This window comes from Apodemus sylvaticus, chromosome 1 (genome assembly GCF_947179515.1).
Source record: "Apodemus sylvaticus chromosome 1, mApoSyl1.1, whole genome shotgun sequence".
Lineage (NCBI taxonomy): Eukaryota > Metazoa > Chordata > Mammalia > Rodentia > Muridae > Apodemus > Apodemus sylvaticus.
Window position 1 is genome coordinate 113,647,469 of NC_067472.1, and position 19,909 is coordinate 113,667,377.

General features: G+C 39.7%; 1 protein-coding gene across 4 annotated transcripts in view; it reads left to right on the forward strand.

Moving 5' to 3' along the window:
• Ankrd42 (ankyrin repeat domain 42) overlaps nt 1-19,909 on the forward strand; it is a 42,391-nt gene that overhangs the window by 16,438 nt on the left and 6,044 nt on the right. For all 4 annotated transcript variants that reach the window (XM_052158622.1, XM_052158630.1, XM_052158651.1 and 1 more), the window contains 5 exons: nt 4,234-4,434; nt 6,328-6,453; nt 8,070-8,175; nt 12,224-12,396; nt 19,500-19,626. In XM_052158622.1, the coding sequence (XP_052014582.1) occupies nt 4,234-4,434; nt 6,328-6,453; nt 8,070-8,175; nt 12,224-12,396; nt 19,500-19,626 (733 nt within the window). The remainder of the gene's footprint in view (nt 1-4,233; nt 4,435-6,327; nt 6,454-8,069; nt 8,176-12,223; nt 12,397-19,499; nt 19,627-19,909) is intronic.

Sequence of the window (19,909 nt, forward strand, 5' to 3'; positions counted from 1 at the left end):
TTTCCCTCTCTTGTGTGGCTTCTGTACCTTTACACTAACTACTTTATGGGATAGCTGACTTTCTTTCTGAAGTATATATTTAGCATTCTTTTTGTGCAGATTTGTTGGTTGGTATGAATGCATTTTTTAAATATATGAAAGTGATTTACTTTGCTCTCATCCTTTTTAAATTTATTATTTTGTTCGATTAAATCTCTCTCTCTCTCTCTCTGTGTATGTTCATGTGTGTGTATGTATGTTGCTTGAGATTGAGTTTAGAGCCTAGCATGTGATCTCTATCACTGAGCTACATTCTACCACCCACTACAAATTTAAAGTAAAATGTACATATGGAAAAATACCCAATTTTATGCATATGCCATTGCATAGAATTTTCATGCATGATGCATCGCTGGAACCTTTAAGCTTAACTAATACCTATTGCTTGCACCCAGAAACCTCTTTTACATCCCCTTTCCATTTACCTTCTACCTTCCACAGTTGATCTCTGATTTTGGCTATAAATCAGCCCCCCCCCCCAGTTTTGAACTGCATGGGATAAAATATTAGTTCTACAAGTGACTGGCTTGTATTTTCCAAAGTAGGTATACCAATTTTACCCCATAGTGGTATTTAAGGGTTTCACAGGCAGCCGGGTGTGGTGGTGTGTGCCTCCTAAGGTTTCCATGGCAGAATAGTGAGATCAAGGCCAGCCTGGGCTCTACAAGAATTTCTCTCTTATGCAGAATTTACATTTAAGTGTTTATAGAATTAAAATTATAAATTCAGTATAAAACACAGAGGGGCTGGAGACATGACTCAGTACTTCAGAGCACGTCTGCCCTTACAGCAGACCTTAGTTTATGTCTCAGCACCCACATTGTACAGCTCACAACTGCTTGGAACTCCAGATGGACATATGCACACAGAGACATGCTCACATACAAAGAAAGTTTTAAATCATAAAAATACAGATAGAAATATAATTTTAAACAAATATAATTAAGGTAATATATATATATATATTAAGATATGAAATCATAAGGCAGAAAGAGGACTATTTGGGGATTGTGGGGATTGGGGCAACAAGAAAGGGAAATGGGAGAGTGATTTTTGGCAGTTTACAATAATATTATGAAAATATCATAGAGAAATCCATTATTTTAATGGTGACTAAAAATCATAAAGAAGGTAATATGAGACTGTGGAAGACATCATTGTAGTAGCTCCCATTTTGTTAACCCTGAACATTAACTAGTTGTTTTAGGTTTAGTAATTTTGTTGAGTTATTGGGTCTCTTGCTGGTTTTAATTTGTAGTTTTGCTCATGACTACTGCCAGGGCACATAATTTTATATCTTTATGTTTTATGGCTACTTGTTAGTTTTTGTTGTGATATGCCAATTCTGACATCCTTTCTATATTCTGGTGGTTCTTCTTCTTCTTCTTCTTCTTCTTCTTCTTCTTCTTCTTCTTCTTCTTCTTCTTCTTCTTCTTCTTCTTCTTCTTCTTCTTCTTCTTCTTCTTCTTCCTCTTCTTCTTCCTCTTCTTCTTCCTCTTCTTCTTCCTCTTCTTCTTCCTCTTCTTCTTCCTCTTCTTCCTCCTCTTCTTCCTCCTCTTCCTCCTCCTCTTCCTCCTCCTCCTTCTTCGTTGTAAGGTTTCTTCATAGAGTGTAGATGGAAGCCTTGAACTACATACATTGTACATACCTTTTCTATTCTAGAGACTGCTGTATTACCCTTGAGACACCTTTTAATTAATACAAGTTTACTTTTAATGTAGTTCAATTTAATAATATCTTCTCTTTGTGGTTAGCATTTTTTATATTTGATTCAAAAGTGCTCCCACTTTCTGTGATCATAGAGACATTTCTTTATATTTGGGAAATTTCATTATTTTACATTTATCTTTAACCTACTCAGAATTGACTTTTCTATGTCCTATACAAGGTTACAATGAGTGTTTTCGAGTATATCTGATCACATTTTGTTTTTTTGCTGTTTTCTCATTAAAAAGATCAAACTTGATTTTTAAATATGTATACTTGTTATAATGGTATAATATAGAGAATGAAAATTCCTGAGTGACTAGAGACCTTCCTAAAACCTTTTTACAAAGCAGATTTGGGGTTTAATAAAAATCTTTTAATAGTGATTTAAGTATGAAAGGGAAAAAAGAGATGCCTAGAGAGACATCACATATCATGAGTATGTGTTCTGAGAGAGAGCTGCCCTCTCAAGACACTGCTTTAGGATATATTTATTGAGTACCACCCATGTGTCTATGTGTTAGAGGTAACTAAGCAGAAAGTACAAAGTAATTGTTTTTATGTAATAGTAAGTGGAAAGAGATAATCATCAAAATGAATGATCCAAACATAAAACATTACAGAGGGTACACGTTTGGATAAATATAGCAAAGGGGAGAAGAGTATTATAGAGGAATAAAAATTAACAGAGTGTCATGGTCAGGAAATCATTTTTGAGAAAGTGATAGTTGGTGGAGACCAAAGGAGTTGTCTTGTGGCTAATCAAGGAAGAGGTGACAAGGCATGTGCTGCTATGGTTTGCATAGCAGCAAGTAAGTGTGACTGGGACAGCTGTGACAGGTCACTGATGGACCAAGAGCAGCTGAAAGGTCTGACACAGCACGACTCTCAGATTCTCAACCTGTGGGTCTTCACTCCCTCAGCACCTCTGTCTTTAAAAATATTTACATTACAATTCATGACAGTAGCAACATTCCAGTTATGAAGTAGCAACAAAGATAATGTTATGGTTGGGGATCATCAAAACATGAAGAGGAGTATTAAAGGGTTGCAGCATTAGGAAGGCTGAGAACCACTGCCTTAGAGGATCCTTTTGGCTGCCTGGCATGCCCAGGGCCCTGACTGTAATCTCCAGTGCCTGGGTAAAGGAAAACACAAGTGCAGGTTTTAACTACTGTTTGGGTTCTGCTATTTATGGTGGTGTAGAGTGGGAGAAGTGAGGAGACAGGATGCAATTGGGTCCTATGTATATAGTCTGAGGGAGAGTTAGGAGTTTCTGATGTAGTCATGTGGGGAGGGACAGAACTAATCAAACCTGGACAGCCTAGGAAAGAGACTAGGAATGTAGTTGTTTCCTAGTAGTTAAGTTGTGGAGGATGATGTCAGGACAATTTGAGGCAAGAGCTTAGTTTTGTTATATTAAGTTAGAAATCTGTGATGTCTGCAAGCATAGGTAATGAACTAAGCCATTAGCAGGCTCATTTTCAGGGGGACTTTTTGGTAGGATTACAGAATAACCCAGCATGGTATTGTATGTGCCAGCAAACTAGCCTCTGGACTTAAGGACTTTTCTTTTTGAGGCCAGGACACAGTGGGCCACCTTGCTTTCCTTTAATCACAGATTGCCCATTTGGTCTTTTTCTTTGGAGCCATTGCTTCATAACCCCATCTCCCCACCCCAAATTTTGGCTTCTGGCTGCCTTTCAGTCTGGTCTCATACTTTTAAGGGTTCTTTGAAATTTTTTGTTTGTTCATCCCATTCCTATTTGTTTGTTTTGGTCCTTTGTAGATTTTAGAAATAAATTTTGTTATTTTACTTTCAAGGATTTAGCGTGAAAATAGTGAATTTGCTAATGTGCACTTAGTATGCAGTCTTTTTCTTTTTGTGACATGGTCTTGCTATGTAGCCCATGCTGGCTTTGAACTTGTACTCTTGCCTATGCCTCTCAAATGGTGGGATTGCAGTCCTGTGCCTCCATGACTGGCTAGTGTAGAGTTTTAACTTAAATTTTTGTATTTATTATAAAGAATGAATTATAAGAAGATGACAAATGCAGAATGATAAAAATATCATTCATCTTTGATCTTTCTTTTTCTTTTTCTTTTCCCTAGTGGTTTTTTTTTTTTTTTTTTTTTTTTTTTTTTTTTGAGACAATGTCCCTCTATTATACAGCTCTAGAACTTATTTTGTAGATCAGGCTGGCTTTGAACTCAGAGAGATCTTCCTGCTGCTGCCTCTGGATTGCTGGGATTAAAGATGTGCACCATCACATCTGCCTAAAGCTAATTTCAAAACAATTCTTAGACAGTGTGCTTCCATGTAGTTATGGTTTGGCCTAGTAGCTCAGCATGGCCTGCAACTTCACATCCCTTTTGCTCCTCCCATTAGGAGTGCTTGTGTTATAGTCATGAGCTGTCACACCCAGATTTTCAATGTATTTTACTGTCATTTTTAGGACTAAGTCTATCCTTTTGCCTTCTCTACAGTTCACTTAGCAGCCATGGAAGGCCACCTCCACTGTTTTAAGTTTCTGCTGAGTAGAATGAACAGCCCAGCACAAGCCTTAAAAGCCTTCAATGATAATGGAGAAAATGTATTGGACCTGGCCCAGCGGTTTTTGAAACGGAACATTGTACAGTTTATTCAGGGGGCTGAGTATGAAGGAAACCACCCAGATGATCAGGACGGTGAGTGATCAGCCCCACATTTTTAAATAGAGAATGGTAATAATAAAATGGAATCCAAAGACAAAGAACTCGTAAGGCAAATGCCACATTGAGACTTATATGCTACTATCCATATCATCCAGATTCTTTATTATGATGCATTTTAGACAAAGCATGTAGACAGTAATATAAAGAACACTATATGTGAATGTGTCGGCTAGTTTCACATCAACTTGATACAATCTAGAGTTATTGGAGAGGAGGGAGCCTAAATTGAGAAAATGCCCCCTGTAGGCAAGCCTGTAGGGCATTTTCTTAATTAGTGATTGATGACAGAGGGCTGATGACAGAGTGGCTGATCGCTGGCCTGATGGTCTGTACCTATGCAATCACTGATTTGCTTTGTGTTAATACAGATTAGCTTGCATTTTCTACAATTTTGTATTCGGTTATTTTGAGAATTCATATATCTTCTGTGTATTTTTAGTTTATTTCTTATTGCTATATTGTATTCTATGATCAGTTGAACTGAGGTGAGCATTTGCATTACTTTCAGTTTGGGAATTATCAGTAGGGTGGCTGTTATGTTTACATGGACATAAGTTTCTATTCTTCTTGGTAAGTACTAGGAGATGAACATGTTATATATCTAACTTAGATATCGTTTAAGGAGCTGCCTTTCTTTCTTTGTTTTATTTTTATTTTTATTTATTTTTGGTATTTTGAAACAGGGTTTGTCTGTGTAGCCCTGGCTGTAGCTTCTGTAGACCAGGCTGGCCTCGAACTCAGAGATCTACCTGGCTCTGTCTCCCAACTGCTGGGATTAAAAGCATGGGCCACCACATCCAGCAAGTAGCTGCTTTTCAAACTGCTTTGCAAAGTACTCTACATCCTTGTCAACCAAGGCAGTCATTACCCTGTTCTATTGCAGTCATTGTCATGGTGTGTGCTGACTGCTGGGGCATCTTCCTGGTTCAGCCACTCATGCTCCTTCTTTAATGAAATATCTTTTTACTTTCTGACATCTTAAAGATATGCCTTTTCTGGTTATTGAGAGTTTTTTTTTAAAGCACATATTCTTTTTTTTTTAAATTTTTTTATTCGATATAATTTATTTACATTTCAAATGATTTCCCCTTTTCTAGCCCCCGACTCCCCGAAAGTACCGTAAGCCCCCTTCTCTTCCCCTGTCCTCCCACCCACCCCTTCCCACTTCCCCGTTCTGGTTTTGCCGAATACTGCTTCACTGAGTCTTTCCAGAACCAGGGGCCACTCCTCCTTTCTTCTTGTACCTCATTTGATGTGTGGATTATGTTTTGGGTATTCCAGTTTTCTAGGTTAATATCCACTTATTAGTGAGTGCATACCATGATTCACCTTTTGAGTCTGGGTTACCTCACTTAGTATGATGTTCTCTAGCTCCATCCATTTGCCTAAGAATTTCATGAATTCATTGTTTCTAATGGCTGAATAGTACTCCATTGTGTAGATATACCACATTTTTTGCATCCACTCTTCTGTTGAGGGATACCTGGGTTCTTTCCAGCATCTGGCAATTATAAATAGGGCTTAAAGCACATATTCTTAACAAACTCTGTCAGATGTATATTGCAAATATTTATAAACTCTGTCAGATGCATATTGCAAACATTTTCTTCCATTTATACTTTTTTTTTTGTTTTCAAAGGGTATAAATGTTAAAGTTTAGTAAGATATAATTTGTAATTTTGTTGTTTTAGACAGTGTAGCACATTTGGTGATATCTTATAATTCTTTTTATTTGTCAGTGTATCAGTTGAACTCAGGTAAGTAGCTTCATACTTAAGGTAATATTGAAACCTGGATTGTGTGACAGCTCGAGGTAGGGAAAAGAACAAAGCCTCGCATTTTCTAAAATGCTGACTTTTTATTCAGATTTAGCTTTTCCAGGTCATGTGGCTGCCTTTAAGGGTGATTTAGAAATGCTTAAGAAACTGATAGGAGATGGGGTAATCAATCTGAATGAACGTGATGATAATGGATCAACTCCCATGCATAAAGGTGAGCTCTTCCTGCTTCGGCTTCAGTTGTGATTTCTTGCGTTATTCAGCCTTGAAAGCAGCTGTCAGAAACCTACCCTGGCGGACAGCAGAGAGTGCTATGTGGAATCCACAATGTCGCATTTCTACTTCAAGTGCCTTATATGATGGCAAACCTATAAGGAACCTTCTTATAACAGCATTTTTAAATTTTAATTTTAATAAATTTAAAATTTTATTTTCCTCTTTCCTTTTTTTAAAATTTTATTTTGTAAACAGGGTCTTGCTGTATATTCCTGTCTATGTAGGTAAAGTAGGCTAGCCTAAAACACATAGAGATCTGCCTGCCTCTGCCTCTCTGTCCTAGGTGCTGGGATTAAAGGTGTGTGCCACCAGGTCCTGCCCTTTTCTTTAAGGAATACTTTTTATTTCATTTTATGTATATGAGTGTTTTTCTGGATGTGTGGGTAAATACCATGTGCATACCTGGCTACCTGCACAAGCTAGAAAAGGGCATCAGATCCCTGACAGTGGCACTATAGACAGTTGTGAGCTGGCATGTGGGTGCTGGGATTTGAAAAAGAAGTGCTCTTAATGGCTGAGTCATCTCTCCAGGTCAGAATCTTTTTTTTTTCTTTTTTTTCAGAATCTTTTTCTTATATTCCATTTTGAGAAATTATCCTCCACTCTTCCTTTGTATTGCCTGAGATAGAATGGGAATGTCAGAATAAACTAATTAAACCAAACATGTGATCACAACTATGATTTTTGTTCACATTTAAGAACAGGAAAGTCAGAATATGTTACTTTTTTTTGTCTAATGGATATTTACCTTGGGAAATTATGTAGTATATTTTTGGGAGCTGGTTCTAGATAGGAGAGAGATAAAGAAAGGGAGTAGGAATTGAGGAAGAGAACAAGTCGCTAAGGATCAAAGTGATGATGTGTTTATAGAGACTTAGTAACAATGTGTTTATGACAGTTAACAGTGCATATCTCTCACTAAACTTAGTGCTTAGTGAAACCCTCTCTATCCGTGCCAGAGCAAGATTAGGGCGTGGGGCGGTCAGTGATATAGTTCAGTGTCAAAGTGCTGACTTGCTACCAGACCTGATGACATGAGTTTGGTCCTTGGAGTCTACATGGCAGAAATGCCTGATAGTTGCCCTTTGACCTCCAGATTTACACTGTGCAGGTTCAGACACAAAGTAATTAGATGTAAAATGTTTTAGAAAGAATCTCTTTTGTGTGTGACTTTTATTTGCAGTTGGTAGGCACAGAGCAAGATTATTGATGTCTCTGAGGCCCTTGGGATTGGAGTGCTCACAGCGGACACAAAAGACTGCATAGGACTTGCGCAGGGTGACATAGCACTTGAGAAAGGGTTAGGAAGACTGCTTTATAGTTCTCTGACTTGCTTGTTTAAACTTTAAACTCCAATTTTTATATCTGTATTCAAAATTATTTGAATAGTACCTGAGCACTGTAGATACTTGGTTAAATGTCTAATAAATGTATAAGTGAAAAAGAGAAAATCTTTGCACAGCTTACTTTTGTTAGTTACTACAAGGTCAAAATGTTAGAAAAACTGTTTTCAATAACAACTGTTCATGTGTTTCCTTGTTTCTTTTTTAAAAGCTGCTGGACAGGGCCACATAGACTGTTTGCAGTGGTTAATTGAAATGGGAGCCGACAGCAATATTACTGACAAAGCAGGAGAGAGACCCAGCGATGTGGCCAAGAGGTATAAAATCCTGTCGACTTGCTCCCACTGTCTTTTTGCCTCTGCCTTTAGAGTTGTGCATTTAGTTTACCATACTTAGACAGTTCTGATTATTTAATACAGGTTTGGGGGCCTCAGTAAGATGCTGATGGAATCACAGTTTTTAAGTTGACTGATGTTGATTTGTTATTAGGTCTCCTCTTTAAAGCAATCATTCTGAGCTGGATGATGGTATTAGATGATAGTATTAGTTCTCTTTCCTTTGGGGGAGAGACATTTCAAAATGGGAGCAAAGTCCATGACAGTGAGCATCTACCCCATAAGGTCAGGTCCTGGAGTCCTCAGCGCACTGTGGTTGTCTAACTAGTGTGCACAGTGCTCGTTCCTTCCAGATAGCCTTGAGGCCTTGCTGAGAAACTGGTAAGGAGCAGTTCCAAGGGTTTGAATCAATTAGGAATTCACATGGGCGCTAAATGCAGCCTCTATTGCAGAACTCTGTGAGCTCATGCAGGGCAAGCCCATCTCTGTGCTCCTTTGGTTGTTGTTTCTTCAATGTCTAGCATGGTACAGGCCATGTGCCCACAAGTCAGAGATAAAGGATGGAAGCACAGTGCCTGCAGGCATGGAAGCCCTAGAAGCTTTGCTTCAAAGGAAAACAGATGCGCAAGCCAAGCTTCAAAATCAAACCATTGCCTTACCCACATCACATGGTGTGTGTGAGTGATGAAAACTGTCAGCTCTTCCTTCCTGTCAATGGTGTGGCTTTGAAAACAGTACAGATGAGAGTAAATGGTGAAAAAGAGATTGCAGAGGGATAGGACTTAGACTGTTGTCAAGAAAATGCTATATAGTTTTTGAAACAGCAGCATTTATATTGACACTTGCAACATAACATTTTGTATTCTTGTCGTTCAGAGCTGCTTGATTTATCCTATGAGTATGGGATACAGTGGCAGTGAGGCTTGACCTGCTGTTAGGTTGGGCCCAATAACTACTTAACTTCCTATGTAAATCAGGCTGCCCTTCAACTTGGGGTCCTGTCTCAGCCTCCCTGGTGCTAAGATTAGAGGTTTGTGCCACTATATCTCATTGTATTGTTTTCTTATTGTTGGTTTTAATATCTTCATGTATTCTAGATTCTAGTTATTTTTCAGAACATATCCTTTGCAAAGAATATTTTTAATTTGTGGGATGTTTTCATACTCTTAAAATATCTTTGGAGATGCGTCAGTGTTAGTGAAATTTTCCTTTTTTGGAGTATGTGTTTTATCTTGAAAATCTTTGTGATTTTGTATTCTAGGTTTTCTTCTAGAAGTTGTATAGTTGTAGGCTGCAAGGTCTATGGTTCATTGTGCATTATTTTTTTTAATATATTGTACTAGGTATGCATTTAAGTTCATTCTTTTGCATATGCATACCAAATATAGTACTATTTGTTCATCACTGCCTTTGTGACTTTGTCAAAACTTAATTTGCTTGTTTGAGACAGGGTCTTTCTTCATAGTCCAGGGTGGCTTTAAATTACCAGATTGCCCAAACTGGCCTGAAATCTGTAATCTTCCTGCTGCCTCAGCTTCCCAAGTACTGAGATTATAGGCAGTACAAGTCAGGGTTCTCTAGAGTCATAGTGTCGCGACCACCCTCGCCAGCAAGGAAGGACGCAACACTGAGGATCTTCTTCAAGCAGTTTATTCAGGAGACCTTTACAGACTTGTAGCTAATGGCGAAGACCCTGGGGAGAGCTGGGGCTGCCCCTATATACTAACCCCAAACTAATCAATCTTTGCCACCACGTGGGTAGTGTGGATAGGTCATTGTTATGCGGAAGGAGCAAAACTCAGCAAGCTACTCCAAATAAGGAGCTATTTTTCTCAGGGAGCGCTCACCATCGGGAAGGTGGAAGACCTAAGTCAGTGCCATCTTTTCATCTTTTTTTTTAAATTTATTGATATATTTATTTACATTTCAAATGATTTCCCCTTTTCTGGACCCCCACTCCCTGAAAGTCCCATCAGTCCCCTTCCCTCCCGCTGTTTTCCCACCCAACGCTTCCCACTTCCCTGTTCTGATTTTGTTCTATACTGCTTCACTGAGTCTTTCCAGAACAAGGGGCCACTCCTCCTTTCTTCTTGTACCTCATTTGATGTGTGGATTATGTTTTGGGTATTCCAGTTTTCTAGGTTAATATCCACTTATTAGTGAGTGCATACAATGATTCATCTTTTGAGTCTGGGTTACCTAACTTAGTATGATGTTCTCCAGCTCCATCCATTTGCCTAAGAATTTCATGAATTCATTGTTTCTCTTGATCCTCGACAAAGGGGCTGAAAACATCCAATGGAAAAAAGATAGCCTTTTCAACAGATGGTGCTGGTTCAACTGGAGGTCAGCATGCAGAAGAATGCGAATTGATCCATTCTTGTCTCCTTGTACTAAGCTCAAATCCAAATGGATCAAGGATATCCACATAAAGCCAGATACTCTGAAGCTAATAGAAAAGAAACTGGGGAAGACCCTTGAGGACATCGGTACAGGGAGAAAGTTTCTGAACAGAACACCAATAGCATATGCTCTAAGATCAAGAATTGACCAATGGGATCTCATAAAATTACAAAGTTTCTGTAAGGCAAAGGACACCATCAAAAGGACAGATTGGCAACCAACAAATTGGGAAAAGATCTTCACCAATCCTACATCAGATAGAGGGCTAATATCCAATATATATAAAGAACTCAAGAAGTTAGACTCCAGAAAACCAAACAACCCTATTAAAAAATGGGGTACAGAGTTAAACAAAGAATTCTCACCTGAAGAACTTCAGATGGCAGAGAAACATCTTAAAAAATGCTCAACTTCATTAGTCATTAGGGAAATGCAAATCAAAACAACCCTGAGATTTCACCTTACACCAGTCAGAATGGCTAAGATTAAAAATTCAGGAGACAGCAGGTGTTGGCGAGGATGTGGAGAAAGAGGAACACTCCTCCACTGCTGGTGGGGTTGCAAATTGGTACAACCACTCTGGAAATCAGTCTGGCGGTTCCTCCGAAAACTGGGCACCTCACTTCCAGTGCCATCTTTAGGGCGCAGCATGTCGCGGCTCCCAGCATCATAGAATTTATGGGTAGTCTCTATATACTAAGGAATTTGTTGGTGACTTACAAACTGTAATCCAACTCCCCGACAATGGTCAGCAGCAGCTGTGAATGGAAGTCCAAGGATCAAGCAGTTTCTCAGTCCCACAAGGCCCATTTCCGTCAGACAGGCTTCATCTCCTAAAGGCCTCCCTCATAGTGCCACAAGCAGGAAACCTGACTGTGGGGATTGAAAACATGAGTGTATGGAACATCACACATTCAAACTCTTAACGGTGTGGAAAATAGAATTTAATATTTGGCAATGCTCCGTGCCCTAGAAGAACGGATTACATGTTTCAGTTAAGAACATTGTGGGAAAATTATGCTTGTTTCACTTATTTACAACAGAAAATTTTCTAGGATTAAGAATTATTATTAAAGGTCTAGTGAATGTGAAAAAGAGCAAAGAGAATAGAAAACAGAAGGAAATGGTGTTATTCCTTTAAATTTCAAATATGCCAAGTGCCTTGGGTTGGAGGACGAAGAGTAAGTTAGAAAATGATCATGGTAAAAACTATGATTAACTATAAAACTAGAACCAGAATTAAATCTGCCACCCACCTTGGGCTAGCAAAAGGAAATAAAATTGGGAATCAAGGAGGATCTTCTGGGCTCTGGAGGCCATAGAGTCATTCTATTGGAGGCATGCTAAATATTCTTTCCATTTGGGATCTCCTCTCCCAGTGGACTTTTACCAGCAACACTTGTGGGCTCACTTCTCAGTAGGGATACTTTACAGTATTCAATGAACAAGGTTCCTTTATGGCTGAGTGCAGGTCAGAGCTCAGTGACTGCAGGTCCAGGTTTGCTTCCTTGCTTGGTGGTGGGTTGATAGAAGTGCGTGTATGGTGAAATTGTCTATGTTAAGTGTGATCTGCAGTTTAAATGTAGGGATGTTTTGGATTTGGTTAATTACTGATTCTTTTTTACAGATTCGCCCATTTGGCTGCAGTGAAACTCTTAGAGGGGCTACAGAAATATGACATAGATGACATTGAAAGTGATAAAGATCATATAAATTTTTTTATAAGGCATGGTGTTGAAGGAAGCACCGATGCCAAGGATGACTTATGTCTGAGTGAATCAGACAAGGCGAATGCCAGAAGTAAGTATACTGCCTCTATTGTGAATCAGCCACTCAAAAATACAATGGCCACGGGGCTGGAGAGATGGTTCAGTAGGTAAAGTCACTGGCTGTAATCCCTAGAACTCATGTAACATAGCAAGGTGGCATGCTTCTATAATCCCAATGCTTCTGACATGTGATGGAGGCAAACAGGGTAATGCCTCAACGCTGGAGGGCCAGGTAACTTGAAGTAACCCAGAGTATGCATCCATGAACAACAAAGAAAGCCGTCTCTATCATATCAAAAAGCAAGAATCAACACTGGAGGTTGTCTTTTGAACCCCAAACATGTGTTATAGCACATGCTTGCCTTCATGCACATAAAAGAACACGTGTACATATGAATATGTGCACACATACAATATATATCATACACACACAGTAAACAAACAAAGGCAGACAAACACTAGGGCTGGTGAGCTGGCTCGGTGGGTGGCTAAGAGCTCTTGCTGCTCTATTAGAGTTGATTTCTTGCCCCCCCTTCTAGCGTAACTTAGGCTCCTGGGGCACCTCCCCACCATAATACATACATAAATACAAATTAACAATACACAAACATAAAACTTAACAATCAGGATGGCCTTTTTTATTGTAAGCTTAGAAATTATTCAAATAATACTGTCTACAAAGAAAAGTAATTTGGTATTTTCAGAATCAGAATCAGAACCAGTATTTTTGTCCTAAGAGTTACTGAAAGTATAAAGTATAAGATATGGCCTTTGGAATGAAAGAATGTAGCATGGAAAGTAAAGAAGTTAAATAAGACAAATGTATTTAAGTGGATTGTAACCATGGGAAGAGCCAGGTCAAGAGTGATAGATAAAGGAGCACTTGGGAGGCTGAGTGAGAGGATTGAAGGCTGAGGCCAGGTGGGCAGTGTAGTGAGTTAACTCCTTCCCACCCTAGTGCACACAAAAACATTTTCAAGGCCTGTAGGTAAATGATATTTTTGTAAAGATTCATTATTTTCATTATGTGTGTGTGTGTTTTGCTTGTTATATATGTCTGTGTACCATGTGTATTACTGGTGCTCACAAAGTCCAGAAGTAGGCATCAGATCCTTTGGAGCTGCAGTTATAAATGGCTGTTACTCACCATGTCATACTAGGAATCACACCAGGGTCCTCTGCAAGAGGAACAAGTGCTCTTAGCTGTTGGCTCATCTCTCTAGCACTAATAATTATTTTATTTTTGAGATAATTATACCATTTTCCCCTTCCCTTTCCTCCATCCAAAACTTCTCATATACCCTTCCCCCTCACCTCTTTTTTTAATTTATGGTTTCTTTTTTCACTAATTGTTGTTACATATATTCTCAGTCTATCAGTTTTTAAAGACAATGATTGTGAACACATTTTCTGTTTATCTACTGTGCCAGACAACTGTTGTTATTAGAGAAATGGACCAATTCAAAGGAACTTCTGTTTGGTATTGGTAACCATAGGGGAGAAGATTGAAAAGAAAACAGGAGTATAAAGAAAATGAGTCAGGGTGATGGTATAGGTAACTGTTAGGTCTCTGAGGAGACATTGCAGAAGAGACCTGAATGATGAGAATGAACTATATGAAGATCTTGGGAGAGAATTCTAAACAGCATGTACAAAGGTGAGTATCAGGCCGGGCGGTGGTGGCGCATGCCTTTAATCCCAGCACTTGGGAGGCAGAGGCAGGCGGATCTGAGTTCACTACACAGAGAAACCCTGTCTCGGAAAAAAACCAAAAACCAAAAACCAAAAACCAAAAACCAAAAAAAAAAAAAAAAAAAAAAAAAAAAAAAGGTGAGTATCAGTGTGCCTGAGTGAAATCACTAAGAAGTTACCAGAGAAGCTTGGAGAGGTGAGTGGGGGCCCAGCAGATCGTAACAGCCTAATAGGAATTTAGATGTAGGTTTTCTTTTAAGCCTTTGGAGTAGTTTAGGGCAAGAATGGTGTTATTTGGTTTGTGTTTAAAGACTGTCATTCTTGAAAAAAGACTGTCATTCTAACTACGGGGGATGTAACAGAGTGGAGGAGGGCTCAGAGAATATAATATTTCTGGTGGGTTAATTAGAGAACATATTTATTTCACAATATGGATGAAGTCTCTAATTGAGAAATTTGTCAAGGAATCGTGCAAGAGCAGTACAGTACAGTACAGTATTGTCTGTATTGTTTCTTGGGCTCTATAGTCTATAATGGAGACCCATAACTACCAAACACATTCTTATTTTTTTGCTTCAATGTTTTTTATACTAAATATTTTCATTTTAGAAGAGCTTGTATTAACACTGTGTATTTCATTTTAAGATATCACTCATACATAGACACACATACACACACACACACACACACACACACACACACACACACACACACACCCTTCATGATGTTTTAACCAGACAGCAGTAATAAAGCCATACATTAGCTAGAGGTTAGTTGTGAAGAAAGCAAGCCAACATTTGATTAGTTCTACTTGCTTTCACATCTAGACTTCTCAAGGGTTGAAAGGCCATTTCCTTACCCAGGGCCTGAATGAAAGTGGGAAGGTCAGAGCAAGTGACCTTATTTGGAAAGAGTTGATAGGTTGGAATGGAGATGGTGAAATTTGGATATGCTGTTAAAGGGGCCATGGGATTTGCTGACTGGTCTGGGTGAGAGGAGTTTAAAGGTAAAGGCAGGGAAAGATGACTCATAGGCAGATTAAAAGGATTATTCACTCAGGGAGAGTAGCAAGGGAGCCTTTGTAAAAGGTGCTTTGGGCTTTCCCTCGAAAGGGTAGGACTTAGAGAGGTGAAATGGCTGAGAAGGCATGCCATTTATCCAGCATGTGGAGCTGTGCACTGTTCCCAGCCTTGGCTAAGGACTGTGGAAGCATACCAGATACAGTTCTGCATTTTGGAATTTAGAAAATATTTTGAACTCAACATAGATGTCTCTGTAACTCAACTACAAGATGTCTTGGTAACTGTGCTTTCTCAGTTCTTTCTCTTTTATCATCCAGCATGTGCTAACTGAATATTGTTTATGTGTCAGGCAGTGTGAAGTGCTAGGGTTACATTGGTACACACATAAATCATTTCTCCATGCTTTGGGGCTGATTTTTTTATTTTTAGAAACCATGATAGCATCTATAATTTTCTTTTGAAAATATTTACTTTTTGCTATTTTCTACTGGGGGTTCACATGTGTGTGCGTGTGTACATGAATATGTGCACATGAATACAGATGGTCTTGGAGGCCAGAGACTTTGGATCCCCTTGGAGCTGTAGTTTCAGGTTGTGAGCTACTGTAGAGGTTTGCATATGCTTGGCCCTACGGAATAACACTATTAGGAGGTGTGGCCTTGTTGGAGGAAGTGTGTCACTGTGGGGCTGGGTTTTGAGCCCCTTCTCCTAGCTGCTTGGAAGTCAGTCTTCTCCTGGTGGCCTTCAGATCAAGATGTAGAACTCTGAGCTCCTTCTCCAGCACCATGCCTGCCTGGATGCTGCCATGCTTCCTGCCAAGATGATAACGGACTAAAGCTCTGAAACTGTACCAGCCCCAATTAAACGTTTGCCTTTATAAGAGTTGCTTAGGTCATATTGTCTCTTCACAGCAGTAAAACACTAAGACGGCCAATGTGGGTGCTCAGGTCCTAACTTGAATTCTCTGGAAGAGTAGCAAGTGTTCTTAACAGCCGAGAGAATGTATTAATTATGTTTCTGTTGCTAAATACCATAGCCAAGCATCTTAAAGAGGAATGGTTTATTTAGGCTTATAGTTCCAGAAAGGTGTCAGTCCTGGCATGCAGGTGTAATTATCATAGGAGGCTGCTAGCCACAGGCATGGCAGCAGGAGCAGAAAGCAGAGAGCTTTGAAAGACAGAGAATAAAAGTCAAAATCGTGGGAGCCTTATCTCACTGACTTCTTCCTGCAGGGTTGCACTGCATACATTTCCCAATCAACTAGGGACCATGTGTTCAAATACCAGAGCCTATGGGGGACATTGCCATTCAAACAGCAATAGCCATGTTTATGGTTTATGATTAAAGACTAAACATAAAGGATATAATAGACTGGAGGATGAGAGAGAATATAACATTTCTAGTCTCTTAATTATTTTCTTGATTGTATTGGTGAGTTTTGCTTCACTGCTTTGGCTCCTGTTGGATTGCGCGCACACACACAAACACACAGACAGACAGACACACACACACACACACACACACACACCAGCTTATTTTTAAAATGCCTTGGCTACCTCAAAGGCTGGGCACTCCTATACCTTCCCCTGCTACCCCAGGCCCAATTGGGTAGTGGCTAGTGGTCACTGAATGATTACCACTTGGAGGATAATCTGATTCCACTTAATGGTGTCTAGGTATGCTCAGGCTGTTGTAATTAGAGACTGGGAAAGTTAAACAACAGAAATTTATTTCTTGTAATTAGGGGCTGGAAGTCCTAGCTCAAAGTCTAACATGATTGTTTTATGGAGAAGGGCCTGCTTTTGACTGTGGTATGACCATGTCCTCGAATGAAAGAGTGAGGAGGGCTTCCTGACAGAACAAAGAAGCAAATGTGGTTCCTCTAAAGTGGACTCCTCTAATGATATTAACCCCACAAGAATAGGTCCCCTGCTGCCACACCATTTAACTCCAGTCACCTTCCAAAAAGCCCTGTCTAGCAGGGCAGTGGTGCATGCCTTTAATCCCAGCACTTGGGAGGCAGAGGCAGGCGGATTTCTGAGTTCAAGCCAGCCTGGTCTACAGAGTGAGTTCCAGGACAGCCAGGACTATACAAAGAAACCCTGTTTCAAAAAACAAACAAACAAAACAACAAAAAAGCCCTGTCTCCAAGTAACATCACATGGGAATATAGAGCTTCCATGTGAATTTTGGAAGAGATTCGTTCAGTCAATAACAAATGGATAACCACCAAAACCTTCTAGATTGGTTTAAGTTAGACTGCTCTCCTCCTCCAGAATACATGCTATTTGACACAAATAGATACCCAGAAGCCAATGGGGTTGTAGTTTTTATAGGTGTTGTGCTTTAAACAAACAAACAAACTGGACAGATGGTTCAGTGGTTAAGGGTACTGGCTGCTTTTCCAGAGCACCTGCTTCGATTCCCAATACCCACATAGCAGCTCACACTGCCTGTAACTCTAGTTTCAGATGTGACACCTTCACAAAGACATGAATGCAGGCAAAACACCAGTGCACATAAAAAAACAGAATTCAACAAGTCTGGTAATTAGAGCAAATTTTGTTTCTGTGGCAGTTCTGCTCGTGTTTCAGCTACTGGTATATAATTCTGCTGCCAGGACTTTTACTCTATATTATTGAAAGGTTTGCATTTCTGTAGAACTTTACAAAACTATCACAGTAAGTGTATGGGAATGATAATATCTCTTAAACACTAATTAGGGTGTCTTATTATTTGATTTATAAAGAGCCTATAGTGATTTGAATGAAAACGGCCCCATAGGCTCATAGGGAGTGGCATTATTAGGTGTGATCTTGGAGTAGATGTGTTCTTGTTGGAGGAAATGTAATACTGGGGATGGGCTTGAGGTTTGAAATGCTCAAATCAGGCTTGGTGTCTCTCGTTGCTGTCTGCTGATCCTGATGTAGACCTCTAGCTACCTTTCCAGCATCAGCTCTGCCTGCATGCTCTCCTGCTTCTCACCATGATGACATGCAGGCAGGTGACATGCAGGCAGATGACGTAAATCTCTGAAACCACAAGCCAGCCCCAATTAAATGTTGTCCTTTATAGGAGTTGCCACAGACATGTCTCTTCACAGCAAAAGAATACTGACTAAGACAGAGGCCTGGGTTTATAGATGCTAAGTTACTTGTCCAAAGACTCCCTATAACTGGACGTAGGCTGTCAGATTTGTTTGTGTAGGTCCCTTGTCACCACATTTGTTGTATCCTGAAGGGAGTATGTTCATGCCACATACCCTTACTTTTTCTTCTCACTGTGTTTGGTCAGGGAGCCATGGTTTGTGCTAATGAATAAGAAGGATGGTTTCAGTGGATCTCTGGTGAGGAAAGCTGGAAGAATTGAGGCTAATCTAAGCACAACCATGTAAGCCATATAGTGAGTGAACAGTAGGGCTTAGGCATCAGAGCTTCACCACTCTTTAGCTTGGTTGCTTTCAGAACATTGGTTTTTCTCATCTATGAAATCCAGCAGTGTTGCTATTGCTCCCCTGACAGAATTGTTATAAGGCTTAATTTCATACACTAAAGAATGGGAACTGCCTAGCTTGTGGCAGAGGCTTGAAAATGTCAGTTGCCTTCCTTTTGACCTTTGGAAGATGTTTTTAGTTATTCTGGTTGGAATATATAGTTGTGCTTAAATCATATTTTCTAAGAAACAATTGAAATTCATGTCTAGATATATTTATTTTTCCTTTAAAAAAGACTTACAAGCTCCCAGTACAGTCTCAGGCTTAATTTTTCAAGGGACATGGCAGATCCTTCCACTGTGAATTCAACCAAAGGATAACCAGAAGATGCTAGCATCAATTTTCTAACATGCAGTAGATGACACATGGCCTGGTACTTAAATCTCATCTTAAAATACTTACAATCTTCTTTAAGATATCTTGCCTATGATGTCAGCATTATAATTATCTGCTGCATGTTCCAATAACAGATAAAGAATCTTTCAAATAGGATTTTTGTTGCTTGCATTGCTGATATTTTCCCTTCTGTATATGCATCACACTTCGATCAATCCCTTCTATAAGCAGCAGACCATGGATCTGTTAGAGAAGAAGCAAATGGTGGTGGAGAGAGAGCTCAGTGGTTAAGAGCATTTTGCTCTTTGGGAGGACCTGGGTTTGGTTCCCAGCACCCACATGGCGTCTCACAACTGTCTATACTCCAGTTCCGGGGGTCAGATGCCTCCTTCTGACCTCCACAGGAAGACAGACAGGAATGTGGTCCACAGACACACATGGAGGGAAAAAAATAACACAAACAAAATAAAATTAATAAATGTTTTTTAAAAGATGTTGCAAAAGAAAAAGAAGCAAATGTTGAGAGAGAATCATCAGCCTGCAAGCGCATGTGCTATCACCTAATTAGGTTCCTGTTTGACTGTCTTTCAGTGAGAGCTCATAAGAAAATTGTAGAATTGAGACAACTTTTGGAAATCGCTGAGAGCAACTTTAAACACTTGGGTGGGATAACAGAAGAGGATCTAAAGCAGAAGAAAGAACAGCTGGAGTCTAAGAAGTAATGTCCTTAAAACCAATGCTTTGTATTTAGTACCTGTGAATTCCAAGGGATACATCTATTCCAAAGGATATCCTTCCTTCCTTCCTTCCTTCCTTCCTTCCTTCCTTCCTTCCTTCCTTCCTTCCTTCCTTCCTTCCTTCCTCCCTCCCTCCCTCCCTCCCTCCCTCCCTCCCTTCCTTCCTTCCTTCCTTCCTGGGCATGGTGGTACACAACTTTAATCCCAGTGCTTGGGAGGCAGAGGCAGGCAGATCTTTGTCAGTATGAGGTCAGCCTAGTCTAC